This window comes from Pempheris klunzingeri, chromosome 8 (genome assembly GCF_042242105.1).
Source record: "Pempheris klunzingeri isolate RE-2024b chromosome 8, fPemKlu1.hap1, whole genome shotgun sequence".
Lineage (NCBI taxonomy): Eukaryota > Metazoa > Chordata > Actinopteri > Acropomatiformes > Pempheridae > Pempheris > Pempheris klunzingeri.
Genome location: NC_092019.1, coordinates 15,955,278 through 15,977,543, shown reverse-complemented (window position 1 = coordinate 15,977,543; position 22,266 = coordinate 15,955,278). Strand labels below are relative to the sequence as shown.

At 40.1% G+C, this 22,266-nt stretch overlaps 2 protein-coding genes across 2 annotated transcripts; both read right to left on the bottom strand.

The window, feature by feature from the left end:
* Window positions 1-54: 54 nt before the first annotated feature.
* LOC139205023 (phosphatidylinositol 4-phosphate 5-kinase type-1 alpha-like) lies at window positions 55-9,511 on the bottom strand. The gene is made up of 16 exons (XM_070835088.1): window positions 9,453-9,511; window positions 6,259-6,293; window positions 5,376-5,468; window positions 5,035-5,165; window positions 4,817-4,934; window positions 4,256-4,408; window positions 3,774-4,073; window positions 1,956-2,191; window positions 1,733-1,816; window positions 1,582-1,630; window positions 1,276-1,360; window positions 972-1,142; window positions 675-822; window positions 518-580; window positions 306-405; window positions 55-164 (listed from the first exon to the last, which is right to left on the bottom strand). Exons 1-16 carry the CDS (start codon window positions 9,496-9,498, stop codon window positions 162-164), a joined length of 1,815 nt encoding a protein of 604 aa, XP_070691189.1. The 5' UTR covers window positions 9,499-9,511; the 3' UTR covers window positions 55-161.
* Window positions 9,512-10,944: 1,433 nt separating this feature from the next.
* On the bottom strand, window positions 10,945-18,035 carry ecm1b (extracellular matrix protein 1b). Its single transcript, XM_070836111.1, has 11 exons — window positions 17,809-18,035; window positions 16,513-16,569; window positions 15,920-15,988; window positions 15,387-15,449; window positions 15,249-15,287; window positions 14,868-15,148; window positions 13,930-14,135; window positions 12,322-12,613; window positions 12,028-12,227; window positions 11,745-11,832; window positions 10,945-11,578 (listed from the first exon to the last, which is right to left on the bottom strand). Exons 1-11 carry the CDS (start codon window positions 17,876-17,878, stop codon window positions 11,402-11,404), a joined length of 1,542 nt encoding a protein of 513 aa, XP_070692212.1. The 5' UTR covers window positions 17,879-18,035; the 3' UTR covers window positions 10,945-11,401.
* Between the last annotated feature and the right edge of the window lie 4,231 nt (window positions 18,036-22,266).

The following is a 22,266-nucleotide window of genomic DNA, read 5'->3' as shown; positions in this document are numbered from 1 at the left end:
CCCTGTATATACTGTATGGGTGAGAAAACAACAGGGGTGCAGCAGAGAGTCCGTGGAGGATGTGATGACTGTCGCTCTCTTCATCCTTACTTCTGGCCGCCTCACCACGTCCACAAACATCTCGCCCTTATATGGCAGTGTTTTTTTTTTTGTTTTTTTTATTACTGTGAAGAGGAAACTAATGTTAATACAAGATGAGGGACATGAAGGATACAAGGAATGTTCAACCAATATTGGCAGCTTCAACGGCAAAACTAGAAAATGATCTTCATTTACAGATGTATCATTCAATCGGTTATACTTACAAAACAGATGTTGGTCTCAGGGATGATGTCTGAGAGTGAAACTACATCTTCGTTTCCAGACTGGTTGCCTGAATTATCTAAAGCCTCTTCTGCCCCAAAACTGGGAAAAGAAAAAAGTCAATTATACAACACAATGGCACAAGGAAGAAAAAAAAAAATTCTACAGTGTGATGAGGCTGTAATTTTATGACCTATCAAGCCTGTGTATCTACCTGTGAGAGGGACCCTGGTCAAAGTCTGTGTTTGCCGATTTGTGCACTTCCACCCCTACAGATCTGTGGAGAAAAGTCAGAGCAAAGGATGAACGGTGAGCCTGAAAATGAGAAGGAAGAATAAAGGTCATGCGTTATTATCTTGGTGAAGTTCTACCGTAGCGGAGGAGAGGTGGGGGCGACTCCTGCGCTGCCTAGCGATGACGTGGACAGGTTGGCCTCACAGTCAGCAGAGTTTCCAAAAGGCGGAGGGGTTCTCGGAACAAGGTCTGGTCGGCCCAACTGCACGCCTGAGAACAGAGAAACTACATATGACAACAATAAGTAACAACGTTATGACACATTTCAACATCAGTCTCTCTGATCACTATAGTGATATTGTGCTTGTGGGTACAATTAACAACAGATCTACTTAATGTTCTTGTGGCTTTGTTTGTGACATCTCAGTTCTTACCACCATCTGCCTCTGAGTCTGTGCTCTTAAAGTGGCTGTGGTAAACTAGTCTGGAGTCAACAGCTGACTGTCCTGTTGCGTGGGATAGGGGAGTGGGAGCTCCCAGAGTGGGGGCCCTCCTCAGACCTCCCTGACCTCCACCACGACTCTTCTTGGATGGTGACGGTTTTACTAAGAGAAGATGATTAGGACATACAAGTGGAAATAATCAATAAGGGCACCTCTGCTTTTTACCCCTGGGATATCTCTGTTGTCATTCCACTAACTTCAGTACACTCAGAAATACACACATATGCACACTTACGTGGAATTTTCTTGAACGCTGTGTTGCACATGAATTGCTGGAAACGATCTGCGTAGAAGCCAGGTCTGTGAACTGAAACTGTGTCCTAAAGTAGGAAAATGCCAACAGAGGCAGTAGAACAGATATGAGGGCACTCAAATTTCTATGCAATCAAAACAGTAGAACCTGTTACTCTATATTTGTTTGACAATTATCTTTATTACTGTATAATCAAGTAATCAATACAGGAGGTACTATTTGGTAGTAGTTTGAATGCTAGCAGCACTTTGTCTAGCTTTATGGAACATTTAGTGTATAGGCTCTTACCCCATCATGGACCAAGGCCTTCCAGGAATGCTCCAATTTCTTAATAAACCTAAACAATAAGACATAGTAAAACTGTAGGTGGGAAACTTGCTCATGAATTAAAAACTAATGTTTATATGAGGAACTGATTTGGCTGCTGTGAGACACCAACCTGTAGGACTGGAGGATGTCAATGATGCCAATGTAGATCAGTAACCTCTCTCCTTTACTAGTACGAGCTGGAATACCACCCATGCTGGAAGGAAAAGGCCAGAGAAACAACACCATATTGTTTAACTGTCCTGTCCAAGTCACAGATTACACTACATGCAAACAATAGTTCAAAGTAGTTCAGCTCTGCTTGTGCTCAGCCAAGCAAGTCAGCCAACACTCACTGGTCTTCTGAATCCAAAGCTCCCTTCCCTCGAGCCTCCCCTTGTATGGACTCCATGGCAGTACAATACAGACTTTTCTGGGCTTGCGGTCGGCGCTGATCTGGGGTCACTGCTCCCTCCGACCCCCCGCTGTCACCTGAGTTGCCCCCACTACGCTCCCGCTCCCGACTGGCCTGGTCCATGTTGTGGATGCCCATCAACAGACTGTAATCCATGATCTTGAAACTCTGCAAGAGCTACATAAAACATGCAATTACAATGAATGAGTTGACATGACCATCAATGGGAGCAACACTCACATTCACTTCAAAATATTGTTTTGCTGAGTTTTCTCCTTTGATTATTTGTTTGCTTTGATGGTTGGTGTGGGGTGGTGACAGAGAAGTGGAAGTTTAAGAGTAAATTTGTAGAAAAACTGGACTTTTAAATCATGATGCTACGATAGAAGCAGTTTAGGGATCAACCGTAAACTGCAGCAAACCTTTACACTCAAAATAGTCACAATATTTTGCATGATATGCAACAGACTAAAACTAGATTCCACATAATCCTTGAGCAGTTTTTGTGTTTTGGTTCCAAGGACTATTACTTATATGTTTTTCAAATCTAGTTTGATTGAACTTCTATTTGACTATGCACCTTCAGTGGAAACATTTATACACAGGAGCTAAAAGTAATCAAATCATTTAGATAAACGTGACTAAATTATTATAAACTATAATATAATTGCTATGTATACAACTACATTTGGGTGAGACACACACAAGCAACACCAACAGTCAATCAGGCAGCAACAATTAGAGATAACAATAGATATACTGAGATATCAAGAAGATGATACATGAGTGTTGATAAAAATTATGTAATGTAAAACCACATTGTAAATTTCAAAGGGAAACTTCATGGTAGAGCCGCATCATGGTCAATGTAGCCACTGCCAACATGGCTCCATAAGCAGGATAACTGATGTATTTCAGTCAATATAGCACAGACTGAGGTTATTCTTATTATTGCTTCAACGGACTACATTTACCATCAATACTGACTGGACAACCACATTCAAAGTTCCAAAGAATTAAAGTAACAGTGACCACAAAACTATGACAAAGATGGATTAGCCTAATACAGTAATGAAAAGAGATATTTAGATGAATAATTGACATGCAGCCTATGTCATATAAGTTGTTTTGGTTTTCTTAAAAACATCCTTCATTTACTGCTATGATGATTTCCACCTGTCTTCTCTCTTCCATCACTTGAGAAGGTGTCATCCCTCAAAGCAAACAAAGCATTAGCTTACAGTGTCATGTGAGCTTGAGTCGTCTCTTTAACACGAGACAGTAGACTGAATTTTTAGTGGTGGAGCTCAACATTAAGCAATAAACAGCTCTGTCTAACAATGCTGACTAATTGCCTAAGAAGAACCAGAATTATAAACACCTAACAGCACTAGTGTTTTCTTTCCAAGGAGATTATCACACCGGCTGCTCAGTCTGTCAAACTGTCTGCAAAATCTCAATTTATAGGGTTCTCAATCCATTTGTTGGTACTGCACAAAATAAAACATATCCACTAAAAATAAACATACATAAACAATTCATGAAACAACTTTGGATCTAAAATTATATTTTTGTATTTCTGCACATTTGTTTCATGAGATGTTGATGACAGACTTGCCAATGTATTCTGCTGGTGTACCATCCAAGTTTAATTTTAATACACTTGCATATTGTAACCATGTGGGCCGAGAGGCTTAAATCCACGATACTTAAATAAAAATCAATCGGTTGATGAAAAACAAGCGTCTCTGTGACTCACCAAGCAGTCCCTCTGTATAGTCTTGCACAGGGCATTGAAGTTGTCCGCTTCGAGCAGCAGGCCGTCAGGCAAGTCCTGGATAAAGTCCAGGTCTTTGTAAATGGGAACAGCCTTTTCTCTCTCCTTAGGGGAAGCCCGTCTCTTGTATGTGGAGCCCTTCAGGTCATATTTGAGGTGCATGGGAATGATCCGAGGCAGAAGATTGTTCATCACTACAATTCGAATATTCTTGCCCCCTGCCTGAACACAATACAGTCCGTAGAACTTGGGTAACAGGGTGCGCTTGTTTTGGTTTATATTCTGAAAGGGAGGAGGAATAAGGAAAACACATTAGATGTCTGCCACACTTAAATTAGAAAGACATTATTAGAGCTCCCACACATTGAAGCCTCCTACTCTCATGGTAATTATAGTTAATGCAATAATAATTACTCATACTGAACACACTCCCACTTTCTGTCACATTCCTTGGTGAGGCTCACCATGAAGTATCCAGGCAGGAGTTTCTGGAGGAACTCTGCCTCTTTGTGTTGAACAGTCTTGATGATGAACTCATCGTCACTAGAGACATAGAAGAGGGACCCGCTGGCTCCGGGGTTAGACAGCTCGATGAGTGGCTCGTTACACAGAGAATACTTCAAGAGAAAGAGGAGTTTGCGTTAGTATCCAATTGAAACACAACAAGCATGTTGACATATTCAGAGCTCTAACTAACTCTTAATTTGTGGGTCAGACATAAGATAATGTGAAATAAAAGCATTCATATACTGTTAAAGGTTTCTTTTCTTTATGAGTGCATAAATATCCACTTGATGGAAAAAACAACAGATTCTAATAGTTACTCCTGATTACACCAAGTTACTTTGTTGCCACAAAGAGACATGTGAGACCATGACATTTCCAAAATACTGATATTAAGCCAGCAGAGACAGAGTCAAGAGGAGAAAAACACAAAAACATAATAAATATAGGAACTGTGACAAAAGCCATAACAGGACAAGTTCTTGTAAACATGGCAGTGTGTGTCTGGTGTAAGCACTCACCAGGTAGTCATCTGGCCGAATGCCAAAGAGTTCTCTGAAGTAACGAAAGGCAATAGGAGCGTAGGTCTTAAAGCGAAAGTCACTGTAGTGATGAGCGGGAGTCAGGTTACTGCCTTCACTGAAAACACATGACCGAGAGAGAAACAGGCCATTAAACGACATGAAATCCAAAAACCCAAAGTCACCATGTTCATTCAGCTATGACTTGTGTTACCAACCTTGGGAAGAAAATGCTTTCAACCACCACAAAGTCCTGCATGAGAACATCCCTTTCTGCCTTTTGGCTTAAGCTGCCAACTGTGTGAGTGATGCCCAACTGGATAGCACCTTTTAGGGCAGATGACGTGGTCTAGAGGGGTCAGAGAGGAAAGAGATGGTAAGCACGGGAACAAACAATGTTTTACCCCAGTGACGTCTGATGTTTCACTCACTATTCTCAGGCATCTCGTCAGAGGAATTTCCGAGCTAATTTTAGAATATAAACACCTTTTCAGATTTGGTTCTCCATGTTGTGTCAAAAAAACCCACTGGTGTCACCGACCCTTCACCCCGTTCTAACCTTTTTATAGGTGGTCTCTCCTGTGGTGGTCTCAACGCCCCGGTGTCCAATGGTTTTCTTCATACTCTGAGTAGTGCCTGAAGAGCCAGGCACCTGGGGAGAGGGGCAGAGAGGAAGAACCTGTGTTTGTGCTTGTGAACACAGAAGGCAAAGCACTAGCTATATGTTAGCTTTAGGCCTATTTGGGTAAACATCTTCACATGACAACCTGATGCTGTGGCAACCCAGTCATCAACTCAGTTGACAAATTGCTGAGCTCTCAAGGAGGGTAAACTCGTGTGGCTGAGGAACGGAGAGATGGCGAAGTCTGTTGATGTGGCTTTTTCCATGTGTGACCAACACCTGTATGTCTACTTTATGTTTGCTTTAGCAAGTAACTGAAACTAAATAAACCAAATAAATTTACATTACCACTTTTTGTCAGTATTATTAAACAAATTGCCCATCCCTACAAATATTCTTATTATCTTTAAGATTTTCTATGGCATTATTTTTTGTTAACAACTCCTCCAGTTATTGTATTCAATTATTTAAATAAAAGGTACAGTAACAATATTGTGACATTATTGGTTTTTGTCCCGACCTGGTACAGACAGTATACAAAAACTCTCTAACAATTCAAGAAATTGCTGACCACGTGTTTTTTCAGGCCTTTAGTCACCTGACATCCTCTGTCACACACAGTCTTTTGATTCCACAAAACATTTTTAAACTTTCGGTGACTGGTGGCTGATGATAACCGAATGAATACAGACTTGAACTCTATAAACCTGTTCTCCTTCCCTCCTCAGAGTGACTGGATCAACATTTACTTTACTTGGGGCTGTGCGTAATACAGAGCGGTATTTTGTGAATTTAGTAAGACAATTTCTGGTGTTCTTACCTCTGAAGGGGCCATTTTTCGGATGCCACTAGTCCCTAAGGACAGAAAAACAAGTTAAATTGGGATTTACAGCATGAGAAAGTTACTGACTCTTGAGAAGCTGAAAGGAAAAAGAAAAAGTAAAGCTTTAAGGAAGCGCAAGTTAATGTCAACCCATGTATAAATTTGATGCATGAAATCATTGAGTTGGATGCTTATAACATGGAAGAATATGTTAATGACGGTTTAAGAAACCCTCTGCTGGTTAATTAGCAGGGCTATTTCCAGCACTGGCTGATGACTATAAGGCCAATGACAAGCCCAGACCTAAATGTGGCCACAGTTACTGACTCCAGCTCAATGTGAACTGGAACTACTTCTCCCCTGAGCTGGCTGCTCCAGATTCATCTGGTCCCTGTAGATGTGTGTCTAAAGTCACCACCTCCTTTAAAAAAAAATCTCTACAACTTCTAGCTCTTTCTGTGACAGCCTACTTTGTGTCTCACAGTGACTTTGCTGTAAAGACTTTGAATAACTTAAATATGTTAGCATAACCACTACATAATGTCTGTTAAATTAAGCCATTCAGAAACATGGTAGCTTGTAAAAGTAAAATAATCACATATGGAAAGTTCGAGCCATTACCAAGCAAAGATCTCTGGATGTGTGTAAAATTTACTGGCTTGACAATCAAAGATAAGAAGTGAAATTGTATTACATGAGTCTATGCTCCTGGGTAGACATGATAACAACAACAGCACACAGGGGTTTTGTAATAAAGGCACACAGTCGAAAGAAAGAAATACTCAACAGGATTTCCTGTGTCCTTACATAAACCTGCTGTTTAAACCTACTATCTCGCCCACTCTGCGAGCACCTCTAGCCTGTAACCAATGGCAACATCTACTTCAATGCTGCAGCGCCACCGGTCAATATATACAAAAGGATGTTGCGAAGATTATACAGCTGTAGTAACAATCCTGTGTGTGAAAATTCATCCATGCCCAGCAGATTCAATTCAGTAAGCGGACACTTCATCCTAGGAGAGGTGGTAGCATTAATAATAAGGCAGAACCACCGAATGCCATGCATCTCTCATCGGTTAACAGGGACACACAGCAATCCTCCGGGAAACAATGAGCATCATTCTGCCCACATTCCCTCTCATTATGTAAAACAACACACTATACCATCACTCCTCATGCAGTTTCTGCTAACGCAAACAAAAACACTCACGCACACCCATGCAAGTACCTCGCTGTAACGCTCTCCTCCAGAACTGAGTCCTAATATCTGTGGAGCAGCACACGGTCAGCCTAAACGGCTTAACAAATTTAAAGCATGACTCTATTTAGGTACAAGAAAATGTGCCTCATTTAGAGTTGAAATAAGTAGTCAATTCAACAAACCAATCAGAAAACTAAATTAACAAATGTTTTGATAATCGACTAATCATTGCAGTTCTTTTTCCGGCACAAATGCCAAACATTATGGTTTCAGCTTCTTAAATTAGAGGAACTGCTCTTCTTTGATCAGAGATTATAGTAAACAATGTCTTTGAGTTTTGGACTGATGGTAATTTGAAGACGATGCCTTGGCATTATATTGACAAAACAGTTGGCAGATTAATCGATAATGAAAATAACCATTTACTGCACTCCTAATTTCACCACATTGCAATCTTTCTCCAAGGTCAGTGTAGAACTAGATAATAACACACACCGCACAGCAGGATCAGGACAGGAATTACCCAACTCAACTCAATTACTTAACAATGACTTTAGCTTGTCAGTGACAGGCCTTATGACAATAGGCAAACCATCTGTTCCTCCGTGTATACTAAACAACTCCCTGCCAGACATGTTCTTATGTAGCCTGCAGCCTGCACAAGGAAATAAAATGGGGCACACGCACTCTTCTAACATCATTTTCTGCCTTTGAGTACTCCATAAATATACTGGTTCTCGGCCCAATTAGGAAACAAGGCCAATAAGGGTTAGAACGGATACCACATTATGTTACTGTCACTCAAGTGTGTTTGTGTTTGTGTGTGTGTGTGTGTGTGTGTGTGTGTGTGTGTGTGTGTGTGTGTGTGTGTGTTTGACAGAATGCAGTATCTTGTATTTGTACAGTCTAGGGCTCTCAGCCATGTGGGAGCCACAAGAGTGCTTTGAAGCCACTATTTTTATTCACTGATTCAGACTGGGTGGCCACCAAAGGAAGAGCAGCTCCTCCATACACAGGGAAGCTAATGAGAGCCACACAACTAAATGGATTAACAAGAATCATCAGACATCATCTGTCCCGTCCTCAGAAAACACGCACATGAGCTGCCCACTACCCATCTGTATCTGCGAGGCCACTGAAAAACCAGTTCACGGGTGATTCACAAAGCACAGATCTGAAATTAGAGATCCGCCTAGACAGGGAGAACATAGAGAATTAGGGTTAAGCCTGATCATTAGCTTACATACGCATGACAAGCCTGAGTCACTGGTTAAAAGTCTGTAGAAATCAATGAGATCAATGTTTGTTTTGATAATATATCTCGTCAGCTGCGACACATTGTAAAGCCACTGGTGGGGACTAGAGCTGAGGCTACCAAATGGACAGTGAATTTGCTTGCTAACTTTCAAACAAACCTGGTCCGACAGACAGAGGAAGAGGAGGGCTGTATCAGGAGAGGAAGGCTGGGGGGACAACACAGTAGCTCCCCATAGATGGACAGACCCATTTGAAACAGAAGCCTCCAAACACGTCCCGTTACTTTACTGGAGAATAGACTGGCTCATCTTTATCCTCCTGTGTCCAGCTAACTCATTAGCAGAAAACACCGTGTAACGTTAACAAAATTACCGTCTTGATAACAAAACACACCACTTGCGCCAACGTGGTCACGGGAATTATTTCAATTCATGTTATTAACACCACGAGATAATTCGATATACACACATGTGGCTGGCTAATTAAAGCTCTGTTTGTTAAACAACAACACCAACTAACATCAAGGTTTATCAACCGGGCAGATAAACAAGCTAGCCACTGCTTGGCTCATTTGTTAGGATGGAAGCCTCGATGCTAACTAGCTAACTGGCTAACCGGGGCTTGATTCAGCTACAGTCCCCGAATCACACCATTTTCAAGAAAATGTCACACAGTTCTGATTGTACGTTGGTTTCAAGCCATCAAAGGAGGAAGATTTATGAACTAGATACCTGTCGGGGCTGTTGATCCCGAGTCTGCTGTTCCAGCAGTCGCCATTACGATTTGACTGTTCACACATCCCAGACGGCACCGACAGTTGGACTGTGGTGCTCCTGCCGCAGCAGCACCACAGCGCCCCCAGCGGACAGAGGCGGAACAGCTTCAGTGTCCGCTCTGCACCACACTGTGGCCACGCTGCATTGTACTGTACTGTAACACTTAACGTGATGCTCAAATCGAGTTGAAATTAGTTTAGAGCAGCATTAAACAAGGTGGTATATTTTAATCATTTTAATGATACACACAAAACAGCTTTTATCCTCAGACCATCAGGAACATATGCGTAGTAATTCCATATTTACTCAAGCATCTTTGCACTCTGCATCATTGCACTACTGTCTTTTTACAGTATATATGTCATATATATTCACACATTTACATTGTACAAAGACCATAAAGGTTTTTTGTTTTGCTTAAGTTAAATGTGTATTCACTTTGTTCAGATTGGTTGTTTTTGTCTGGTTATGAGTAAGTGCATGAGAGCAATGGAAAAACCGAAGTCAAACTCCTTGTATGTGTTCACATACTTGGCCAATAAAAGCTGATTCTGATAATAATCTCACCTCCGGAGCTGGACTGTGATGAGTGATTTATGGATACCCAGAGGGGAAATTGACTACAAGGACAGAAATAAATACAGACAAGTAGAGAAAAATGAAAAAATGGATTATGTATCATGAATGATAAATTAAATATAAAATGATAATAGAACAATAGTAATTAAACTTATGTTACAATGTGAGCAGTACTCACAACCAGTGTATTTAAACTAATAGTGCATTACTGTCTGAAGTGAAGTGACATAGTAGTGTGATTAGTTGTAGTAAAAGTCAGCAAAGTATATTTAAGAGTTATATGATACCATTTCCTTTAGCAGCATATACCTGAATATCATATATGAGTGTGTACAGATACTTAGAGTCTGTATTAATATAGCAATATGGGGACAGGGCCCACTACTAACATCTTAAAGACTCAGCTTAAAACACACTTGTACTCTCTAACTTTTAGCAGTCACCATGTGCCTTTACTGTGATTATCATTATCATTTATAATGATTATCATTATCATATCAGTCCTTGCTCTATGTTGGACTGACTCTATGGTGTGTATGTAATGACAGGACAATGATAAAATCTTTTAAAAAGAAGTAACTTTATTCATTCAATGGCTGTTTTTTGCTGCCCGATGATCAAGAATGTTAAATGGGCTTAGTTATTAAAGTCTTTGTGAAAATCTGTCCGAGTGATTTTTGTTGACATTGTTAAACTTATTGACTGCCAATATCCACATATAAGACCCCTTTTCATTCATATTCTATACATTTATTTATGTCAGCTTGAGTTTTTATAAAATGGCGACTTATAGTAATGCATCAGGTACACCGTGGTATATTAACAACTTAGTCCTTGCATGCAAGATGACAGCAAACCACACCAAAGGTACATTTAAAAACAATTTTATTAGAGCTGTTGTAGATATGATCTTAATCACAAATCCATATAAAAAAGAAAAGAACTGATCTTGCAGCTCCGAAGGAATCAAAAAATGCATTCTTAATCAAATATGCAAAGCAGCCTATTAAACATAGTGGTACAGTGACACAGACAAAAGTCTGTTTTAAAAACTAAGCATTTAACAATAGTTTTGTTTTTTATAAATGTATTCTTGTGATAACAATAATTCTCACGTGATCTCAGATGAAAATATACAAGTAACACTAGCAGTAGATGAAGCTAGAATTTGGTCCACATTTTGCATTTTCTTACAGGCCTCTAAGTTGGATTTGTGTCTGAATAATTATTCCTGTTCAGTGATTGAAGGTCACCTCTGCTGATAGTTTGCCATCTCTCTGAATGGCCCAGTGCCAGTAGGGTCTGCAGGAAAAGGTCATGAGGGTTTAGGAGAGAGGGCACCTTTTTTTCTTCTTTTGGCGTGGGACCTTGGTTGCTTTGGTGATGGCATCCGTGAGAATTTTAGAGATACACTGTGGAGACTGTGGGCCGCTGCAACATTGCCGGACAGCTGGGGGAGAAGCCTTCCTTAATGAACACCAGTTCTCTGACATTTCCTCAAGCTGATTTCATGGAGAGGAAGGGGACAGACAAATGAGAAATAGAATTAGGATTTTCTGTTATTAGCTGCAAAACTCCAAATATTACATTTAAAATTCTCTCAGCACAAACTTTGTCTTCTGCTTTGTCTTGCTAGATTTTGTACAGTGACTTCCTTTTTTAACTCACCCTTTGCCCAATACAAGCGGTCTTGTCTTGTTCAGACAGGGGGCAGCATTGGGTCACAATATTCTTGAGAGGAAAACCAACAGGGAACCTAAAACACAGTGACATCGTCATGTAGCAGCAGTGTCAGCACATTAAACATAAGAGATATTTCAGCCTTATTTTCTGTGACTGAAGAAATGACAAAAAGCATCAAAAGATACACTAAGAGAACAAACCAATGATTAAACAAAAAAAAAATTACACTATAGAGGGAGAATGAAGAGAATAGGAAGTATGGTCTTACTTCTTCTTGATGATCTTGTGAGTCTCACAGATTTTGTTAAGAGAGACGTCCTCAGTGGTGGAAGTTGTATTATAATGTGGGTCAGGAGAAGAGTCTTGGAAACAGCTGTATCGATCATTTGCCCTGTCAACCGAACAACAGTGGAAATCCACCTTTTTACCCTTCTCACCCAAGCAAAACTTGTCCAGCTCCTCACGCCACTGAAACACAAAATAAGAAAGGACACGTGAAGGTACAAAAAAAATGACTGGAAAAAGAAACAAAATCATCATGTGTGTGGGTTTCTTGCTTGACCTTCCCATCAGCACAGTTGAGCACATCCTGGTCCTTTTTGCAACAATGCTTGAATCCTTTTTCTATACGATTAATGGTCTTTGCCTGACGAGCCAGCCACTCAAAGCCTTCACCTGGCAGGCACTTGATAGTGTAGAGAGGGCGAAGCTTCTGGTTACTGCACAGTGATTCAATAACACCAGCGGTGGGTTTTCCAGGAGGAAAGTTGATGTCAGGTTTCTGAGCAGCAGATGGTTTCTTCTCCTTCTTTTTTTTGTGTTTTCTTATGATGCTGTATGGAGTCATCACTGACCTGTAAATCAAGAGGCATGAGTGTGTTTCACAATCTCAGGTTCCTCAGTAACACTTCTCTAAAATTTCTCTTCAAATAACTTTCTTTCCTTTGTCTGATGGAAAGACGGTTAGTGCTATTCTATATTTGCTTTACTGTCATCAAGTCCCATGAAAAGACCAAAGGTCATGCATTAGGGTGCATTCAGACCAACATAAAAAAAAGAATGGGACCACTCCACTAATGCAGCGGGGGTTTCAGGATCATCCAGCAAAAAAAAGACAATCCAGCGCAACTTTCACTGGTTTACAATGCAACATCACCCTGCAAGGCCGGACAAAGATGTGCAAGCATACAATCTAAAATCATTATTATTATTATTATTACTGCCATAATAATTTTCCGGAAGAGTAACATTTTTACTCATAATATGATGAAACACACTGTTGTGTTTTGGCATCTGATAAGCCCTCAAATTTATGGATCAGTTACTCAAAGTGGACTTTCTGGATCATATTTCACTGTCTCACTGGTAACTGAAGGCACACTCACCAATGTAGCTCCATGCATACATTTAACACAAGTCTGAATTCAGTCTGAATGCCCACTTAGTCCATTAATCAACACTATCTGACCTCACTACCAAGTCTTTTTCAGTCTCATTCCAAACTAAAGACTCAAATCCTTAAAAACCACTCAATATATTAGATTAGATTAGTTTAAATGAACGACAGCGTCAATGTTCATTGTAATGAATGAACATGTCACCCTGTGTGACAGAGTGGCTCGCTGACAAGTTTTTACTAGTTTTTGTTGTTTGTTTTTGTGTTTTCATTCTTTGATCATAAGAAAATTATACTATACAGCCAGACATATCATTTAAGGCATTGGCACTTGCAGCTGTTCAAAATATTAGTGTACTTAGACACTTTTTATTCTGCACTTTGTTTTTTAGTTATTTATCACACTGCATTCGAGTGTGTTTCTTTTATACTTTTTATGGCACCTAAAGGAGGATTGCACCTTTCAATTTCGTTGTTGCAATGACAATAAAGACATTCATTAATTAATTCATTCATATTAAGCTCTCATAAAAACTGATTTCTGGTTTTGTCCTCTCCATAAGAGCAAATGTCTTTGCTTTTGTTAAGTTCTATGTCAAATTCTATGTTTGGAAACATAGAACCTGTATTATTATCAATTAATATTTTTGGTTTTGGATATCCCAGTAAATTGGAAATCACAGTAAATTATTAGCATCAAATAATTGATGCAAATTGCTAATTGTCAATATCAACATTTTTATTGATGCTCATTTTATTTATTCCCTTGCATACCTCTGGCAAGTGCTGGGGTCAAAGTTGAAGATGGCGTCAAGGGGAAGTGGTGGCACCGGCAGCTCCTCTGTTGGCCCATAGTTTGGGTTTGGAGCGTCATTGTGGAAGCAGTTTAGCCTGTCGCTGCCAGTCAGTCTGCAGCAGTCGTAGAGGCGATCCTTTACTGATGAGTCCTCCTCACAGAAGGATTTGACTGACAGCTCCCACTGTAGTAGGCGCAGAAAAATAACAGACATTGAGTATGACTTGAAGCCTTTAACGCCGACATACTGTACAGTCTGCACGCCCTAGGCTGTATGCTGAGTGAATGGGCCACCCACAATTATGTGGAGTACTTTAAGACACACTAAACCAAAACTGAAACAAAAAAACATGGCAAAAGAAAGGTGTTAAGATTACAGTGATGCTTTATTCACAGAAGAAATGGAGACAGATTTGTGGCTTGCACTCAGACTGCACTATGGTGCTCATGCCAAGGCCTGTCTGTTATTTCAGGCTGGGACGCATATAATGGTCTTGTCAACTGAAGTCACCCAAAGCCTTGAACTTCGTTTTCAAAAATGCGAGAACTATCATCTCTGCAATGTGAAGAATGTTTCAACCCATTTTTTTTATTCGGGGGAATACAAAAAGATTGTGTTTGGTATGGCCTACATAGTTTTAAATAAATAATAATAATAATAATAATAAATTTGGATTGCAATTTTATCTTCAATATCATTATTTCCAACATCATTGTGTATTTCATCATGTTCCACGCTTCTTGTAATTATATTGAGACTAATGACAAAATAATGAAAAAACATAATGAGCAAACAGAGATAAGCCAAGAGGGGCAGAATTACGATAATATGATACAGGTTATCATATTGTCATTTTGTATTCATACCGAGTAAGAAAATGCTGAATGGGATGTTGGAGCTGTTGTGAAAACTCACCGCCTGTGTGGCACAACACAGCATCACTTCCCTCTCCCATGTCTGATTCCCTTTGCAGCACATACTAAACCAGGACTCTGCCTTATTGACAGCACTGGCCCTTCTCCTCTGCTGGCCAAAACCAGAGTCAGGAAAGTACGAGTCTGGGTAACGGGGACGATGGTCTCCATGGAGACAGATGGCTTGGAGATTGTCGGAGGTTGGTCGACCAACGGGGAACTGAACGCGATAGTCCAGGAACGGAGGACCACCGAAGGAACGGGGTCCAAAACCTGGTCGACCTTAGAGGAAAGGATGGGAATCACATTGTTATTTATACTTTTCCAGCAGCTGGTAATACAGATGAAAAGTCAAAAGAAAGGGAAGAAGAAATATACAAACGTCCTCCAGGTGTCAAGCCTCCTGGCCTGGAACCCTGGTCTGAGAGAATAAAGGCTGTATTATTAAACAGTACTTTTCAAGCATTTTCTTTATATAAATGCTGCTTTATTGTACAGGATAGATAGATAGATAGATTACATCTGTCGCTCAGGGTATCATACTGTTCTGGTGAAGGCATCATCGCCTGCTCTATGGGGAACTCTATGGAAACAGAGATGATGGTTAGAACACCTATGGCTAGGACACCATTGTCTATACCGCTTATCCCCAGCTGACTTTGGGCGAGAGGCAGGGTACACCCTGGACTGGTCGCCAGCCAATCACAGGGCCAACATATAGAGACAGACAAACACTCACTCTCACACCTACGGGCAATTTAGAGTCACCAATTAACCTAATGTGCATGTCTTCGGATTGTGGGAGGAAGCCGGAGTACCCGGAGAGAACCCACGCTAGAACAAGGAGAACATGCAAACTCCACACAGAAAAACCCCAGGTTCAAACCTGGATTCGAACCTGGAACCTTCTTGCTGTGAGGCAACAACAACAACTACCGCACCACCATGCTGTCCTGATTCATTACTAGTCAGACTAAAACGAGCTGTTTTAGGTGGACATGCTGCTACAGTATGTAGTTATGTGATAACAATAGATAAGAAGACTAACAGTACCCTTGGGATCGAGGATATCTGCCAAGTCCACCTCTTTCTGCAACATGAATGGATCTGGTTGTTGCATCTCTGAAAGACACAGGGATCTTTAAAACAATGATGTACAAAAAAGAATATGCTGCATTGTCTGCAAATACTTACTTACTTACTTTTACTGTATTTCTGTACTTGATCCTGACCTTCATTAACTGTAGTCTTGTCTGCTTGCTTATATGCATTTAACCTAAAATCTTATCCTAACCTTAACCTTAACTTAAAGGGGATCTCTAGCAATGCAGTGTTCAATTTCCATAAAATCAGAGGACTCACAAGAAATAGATTATAACGAGAAATCAGCAGCATTAATTTTCCACACTTCAAAGAGAATGCGTTACACAGCCATTTTTAAAGGTTAAGTAGGACTCATTATCATGAAAAAAGTGAGCTTCATGAGCAAAATCAGCAGAGTACTCCTTAAACCTCAGTCTCACGCTAAGTCCTAACTCTAAAATAGCCTCTTGGAGCAGTGAGAGCTGGTCAAATGCAACTCTGAACTCTGAGGTTCTAATTGGTCCTCGCAGAGATACTCCACCAGTATGTGAACACACACGAACCTTGCATGATTTTGTCGATGTCAAAGGTGACCTCACGCTGTTCAACGATGTGCTCATCTGGAAATATGTACACACAAAGAGAAAGAGAGAGAGACAAAGTTATGCAAGTCTTCATTAGTGTTGGAGACACAGCCAGTGGTGGAAGAAGTAAAAAGAAGAAAAAAAATGTGCCATTACAAGAATACTGCATTTATGGTGTTATTTAAGTGAATGTTTGGATGTTTTATCAGAAAAATTTACCCACAAAATTAAAAGTAAGTAAGTTATAATTGTGATTAAATATTACATAGAATACTTTATTACAGATTTTCTTGTTGTTGCTAGTTGAGGTAGAACTAATTTTTAATACTTGCCAACTTTTTGCTAGTTTCATACATAAAAAAACATTTTACTCTATTGCCTCTGAAATGTAGTGAGATATTCGAGGGAGGTAAGTTCCTTAAAGTTGGACTTAAAAAACACACAAGTCACTATAACTTTATCTGATTAGCTCAAACTTAATAGATCATCAATTAAGGACTTAATTCACAGTTCTAGGTGCTGTTCTGCTTCCAAACTGGGCGTCGGATGCAAACATTTACATGTTGTTGCATAACCCAGTGGTATCTAGTATTTTGTCTGTTGGTACCTGCTAGATGATTTTGGTTGTAGTGCATCTTTCTCTACTGTGTACTGTGTACCCCTTCTTTCAACACCACAAATTTAATTGGAAAAAAACAACTCATGCTCCACACCCATGGCTGTAAATGTGTCAGAAGTGCTTTTGGGTCATGCAACAACATATAAATGTTTGTATCTGACGCCCAGTTTGAAAACATAACAGTTACTGTTCCCATAGAAATATGATGATGAGCAAATGAAGGGTCCAAAATTAAACTTTTATGTAAGAGGATTCCAGCTGATTTGCTTGCATATCAATGAATGCATTAAGTAACCGTGAATTCACATTCCTTAATTTATGATCTATTAAATATGAACCAATCACATAAAGCCACAGTGACCTGATTATTTTTTAATGCGAGCAACAGGAATTCATGATGCACCCTGAATTAATCCATGCATTAAATCACCACGAGTCACGCACTAGTTAAGCATAAATTATGATCTGTATAGTTTTACCAAAAGTCCTTTAAAGTGCGTTTGCTCCAGGATTAATTCCGGAGGGTCTACAGGCGAATTAAGCGCATTTCCAGCTGTCTACAAGAACAAAAATGGAGCCTGGCCGACAGCCAAGAACAAACACAACAGTTTTTGACCCGAGAACCACAACAAGAAGAAGTAAATAACAGTACCAACCCTTAGATGCCGAGCTCAGTAAAACCAAGAGAAATGCGGCGGCGCTGACTAGAGCCCAAGACGACCCCATCGCAAGCCTGTGTGAGTCTTGTATTGTTTGTACTTCAGACCGTCCTGGCACAGACAGCGGAGGCCGCCCAGGAAGAGACGCACCGCGGGGCAGCGCACAAACGGGCCCGTTAATTGGTCCAACGGAGGCTGTCCGTCTGCGCAACCGGGCAAACTGTTTTTATGGTTGTTGTGGGGTTTCAGAGGGGGGACGAGGCGGAGTGAGGAAAAGAGGGAGGGAAGGAAAGTTTTCAACATGACTCACAAGTGATCCGTTCAAATCCTGGGTGCTGTCAGAGTGCACTTATATGGGAAATTATGATCTGGTCTTGAGCAAAAAGCTCGCTGAGCCTGAGCGCATGTGTGAACATGATTCTTGTCTTTTTTTTAATGTTCAGGTTGTAAAGCAATTAACTCTTTACTCATCGGCCTGCCTTTAAGCCAAGCTCGTAATTATCACCTACTGATTAAGCCAAGAGAAATAGACAGGCGAGGCAGTGCTGCGAAGGAATTACTGGACTAATTTTGGTCACTTCGGTGATTTAGAGTAAATTATTATTATTTCAGCCAATATTTCTTGTAAAATAGCTGAAAGTCTTCTGCAAACAGCTATATATTCAGAAATTAATTTGTGAGCATAATTCCCATCCCAATTCTGCCCCTCTTAGTTTATTCCTCTTTGTTCATTGTTTTTTTCCCCATTATCTTCTCATTTGTCTCAGCATACCAGAAGCAGTGCAACATGATGGAAAATACAATGATGCTGGACATAATGATATTGGAGATAAAATTACACCCCATACCGATATGATTTCATGCTAAAAACCAAGATTTAATTAATGTTATCCGCTTAACATGGAGGAAGTGTTTTATAAGTTTATATTCATATTAACTTTATTCATGAAGCTGTAATGTAGTAGGCATGGTGGCATACCAGACACAATCCTTTTTGAGCACAGTATGTATTACCCCAAATTAAAAAGGGCATGAAATATTAAATCATTAGATATCATAGTTACAGTTGAAACCAGAAGTTTACATACACTGTATAAAAAAGACACATAACCTTTTATTTCTCACTGTCTGACATTAAATCACACTAAACTTTTCTTGTTTTAGGTCAGTTAGGATTACCAAAATTATTTCTATTTGCTAAATGCTAGAATAATGAGAGAGAGAATTTTTTATTACTTTCTTCAAAGTCAGACGTTTACATACACTAAGATTACTATGCGTTGAAACTATCTGGGAAAGCCCAGATGATGATCTGGAAGGTTAATTGACAACATCTGAGTTAATTGGAGGCACACCTGTGGATGTATTTTAAGGCACACCTCAAACACACTGGTTCCTTGTGTGACATCATGGGAAAATCAAAAGAAATCAGCCAAGATATCAGAAAGAGAATTGTCGAACTCCACAACACTGGTTCATCCTTGGGTACAATTTCCAGATGCCTGAAGGTGCCACGTTCATCTGTTCAAACAATTATACGCAAGTATAAACACCATGGGAATGTCCAGCCATCATACTGCTCAGGAAGGAGACGGGTTCTGTGTCCCAGAGATGAAAGTTTTTTTGGTGCAAAATGTGCGTATCAACCCCAGAACAAAAGCAAAGGACCTTGTGAAGATGCTGGCTGAAGCTGGTAAGAGAGTGTCATTATCCACAGTGAAACGAGTCCTGTACCGACATGGGCTGAAAGGCCGCTCAGCGAGGAAGAAGCCATTACTCCGGAAGCAACATAAAAAAGCCGGATTAGAGTTTGCAAATGCACACAGGGACAAAGACCTTAATTTTTGGAGACATATCCTGTGGTCTGATGAAACTAAAATGGAACTGTTTGGCCATAATGACCATCGTTACATTTAGAGGAAAAAGGGGGAAGCTTGGAAGCCTGAGAACACCATCTGTGAACTGTGAAGTACGGGGGTCGCAGCATCATACTGTGGGGGTGTTTTGCTGCAGGAGGGACTGGTGCACTTCACAAAATAGATGGCACCATGAGGAAAGAACATTATGTGGAAATATTGAAGCAACATCTCAAGACATCAGCCAGGAAGTTAAAGCTTGGGCGCTAATGGGTCTTTCAAATGGACAATGACCCTAAGCATACCGCCAAATTAGTTACAAAGTGGCTTAAGGACAACAAAGTCAATGTTTTGGAGTGGCCATCACAAAACCCTGATCTAAATCCCATAGAAAATTTGTGGGCAGAGCTGAAAAGCCGTGTGCGAGCAAGGCAGCCTACAAACCTGACTCTGTTACACCAGTTCTGTCAGGAGGAATGGGACAAAATTCCAGCAAACTATTGTGAGAAGCTTGTAGAAGGATACCCAAAACGTTTGACCCAAGTCATACAGTTTAAAGGCAATGCTACCAAATACTAAGGAAATGTGTGTAAACTTCTGACTTTGAAGAAAGTAATAAAAAATTCTCTAATAAATTCTCTCTCTCATTATTCTGGCATTTAGCAAATAGAAATAATTTTGGTAATCCTAACTGACCAAAAACAAGAAAAGTTTAGTGTGATTTAATGTCAGACAGTGAGAAATAAGAAAAGGTTATGTGTCTTTTTATACAGTGTATGTAAACTTCTGGTTTCAACTGTATCATTAAATCCCAGTTCTTGTGTCTAGATAAATGACTCATTACAGTTAGTACAGTTTTACCAAAACCCTGTCACAGTGTGGGGCCACAATCCTACATTTCCTATAATGCAAACCATTAGACCCTCTCTGCCTGGTAAAGGCACATACAGTATCTTTCAAACTTCACACCTCATGTTATATTTCTCAGACTTTAGAAGGGCTGAAAACCACCCTCTGTGTCTGTGGGTAAAGTGAACTTAATGTGGGAAAATCAGTGCTCGTTTGAATTTTTGAGAGATGTGTGTTTTTGATGGCTGGGATTTAGCTTTTTACTACAAGACTGAAAAAGATGAGATATGATTTAAATACTTAAAAAATAACAACATGTATCATCATGAAGTGTTTCTTCAATCTGAATTTTGTCCATCTCACCCACAATGTGGGAGTTAATGTTTGCTTGTGATTCAGGGCCTTAAACTTCTTGTTATCACACACTGACTTTGAGTGCAGGGTCATCATGGTCTCATAGATTCCAGTCTGAAACACTGACTGTGACCTCGGCACAATCCCTCCAACCATGTTCTCATAAATAAGCCAAATCAGAACAGAGGAAAACTCCCCTTGCAGCTCCAGACTGTAGTTTAATGAGTTTCTACGGCTTGCTCTCTATAGGCCACAGCTTAAAGTGGAAGGATTATCCTGCTTTTGCTGCTCTGCCCACAGCTCTTTCCCATCATATACAGAAGATATCAGGATCAAAGTTTTCAGTCAGTAGTGTGATGGGGGTCCGGAAACTGTCCAGAAGTGTTTGTCTCGGGTAGAAATTCCCCTGAGAGGTCTGAGAGCAAAGAATGGCAAACAAACTCAGGCAGGGCTGCAACGCACTCCCTCTCACACTTGGACAAGAAACAGAGGTCTGCAGTTTGTCACGAAAGTACTGACAAAAATTAAATGCAACAGATTTATCTCACTTCAAGGCTGGAAGATTGCTGGAAACTGGTATGTGTTGACTGTACAGACTGCCACTGATTTTTTGTCTGTATTCCTTCACTTTCAGGAGCAAAAGTCAGTCTAGGTCTAATTTATTTGTATATCAGTTCCTTGCTTCCATGGACTTTAAAGGTGCAGGACAGTGACATTAACTTTGCACATCAAAAAGGAAAAAAACAACAGAAGAGAAAAGAGAGATCCCTCACCGTGTATCACTGTGGGTGCAATATCTGTAACTAGGGGAAAAATGTCAGTTAAACAAAACACACTGTAATTGTGATCTACTCAACAGAAGAGGATGAACTTTACAACTAAAACTGTCTGTCTGAAGTCTTTCCGGATCAAACCAATCACTGCATAAGGAAGTTGTTTTTTTAGCAATTACCTGCAGACTGACGGAGATGAGAACACAATTAGCTTTCTAGCATGACATAAACTCTTTGTGGATTTTCGTAGGAAGAAGTCATATTTACCACATTCAACTGACTCAGACTCTCTTCATTTGCTTCCTCTTAACTTGGTTAGCAACAGTTTCTGTCTGACAACCTGATGGTAACTTTCCACTGCCAGAGTCTGCTTAAGGGTCATCCACAGTGACTAAACTTTCCATTGTATTGTGCTGCAGTTACAGCTCTAAAATATGGTGCAAGGACTATGTCTGGATGTCCTTCAGTCTGCGACTGAGAATGATAAAACTTTATCACTTCAGAGTTATGTCTGCTATGAATAAACTGTTTTTACTGAGTGAAGGATTTTTCTTATCATACCATAAGAGGATCTTTGTCTCTGTCATACACTGTTTTTATTACAGTTTTTTTTAACAAATAGA

Bases quoted from the DNA above. Each gene is read 5' to 3' on its own strand.
- LOC139205023 (XM_070835088.1), bottom strand. From the start codon at position 9,498: ATGGCGACTGCTGGAACAGCAGACTCGGGATCAACAGCCCCGACAG. The intron at 4,935-5,034 runs GTTGGTAACACA...ATGTGTTTTCAG, and splicing joins GAAAGCATTTTCTTCCCAAG to TGAAGGCAGTAACCTGACTC. The intron at 2,192-3,773 runs GTGAGTCACAGA...TGTTTTATGTAG, and splicing joins CTATACAGAGGGACTGCTTG to CTCTTGCAGAGTTTCAAGAT.
- ecm1b (XM_070836111.1), bottom strand. From the start codon at position 17,878: ATGGGGTCGTCTTGGGCTCTAGTCAGCGCCGCCGCATTTCTCTTGGTT. The intron at 16,570-17,808 runs GTTGGTACTGTT...ACATATTTCCAG, and splicing joins ACTGAGCTCGGCATCTAAGG to ATGAGCACATCGTTGAACAG. The intron at 15,989-16,512 runs GTTCGTGTGTGT...TGTGTCTTTCAG, and splicing joins CATCGACAAAATCATGCAAG to AGATGCAACAACCAGATCCA.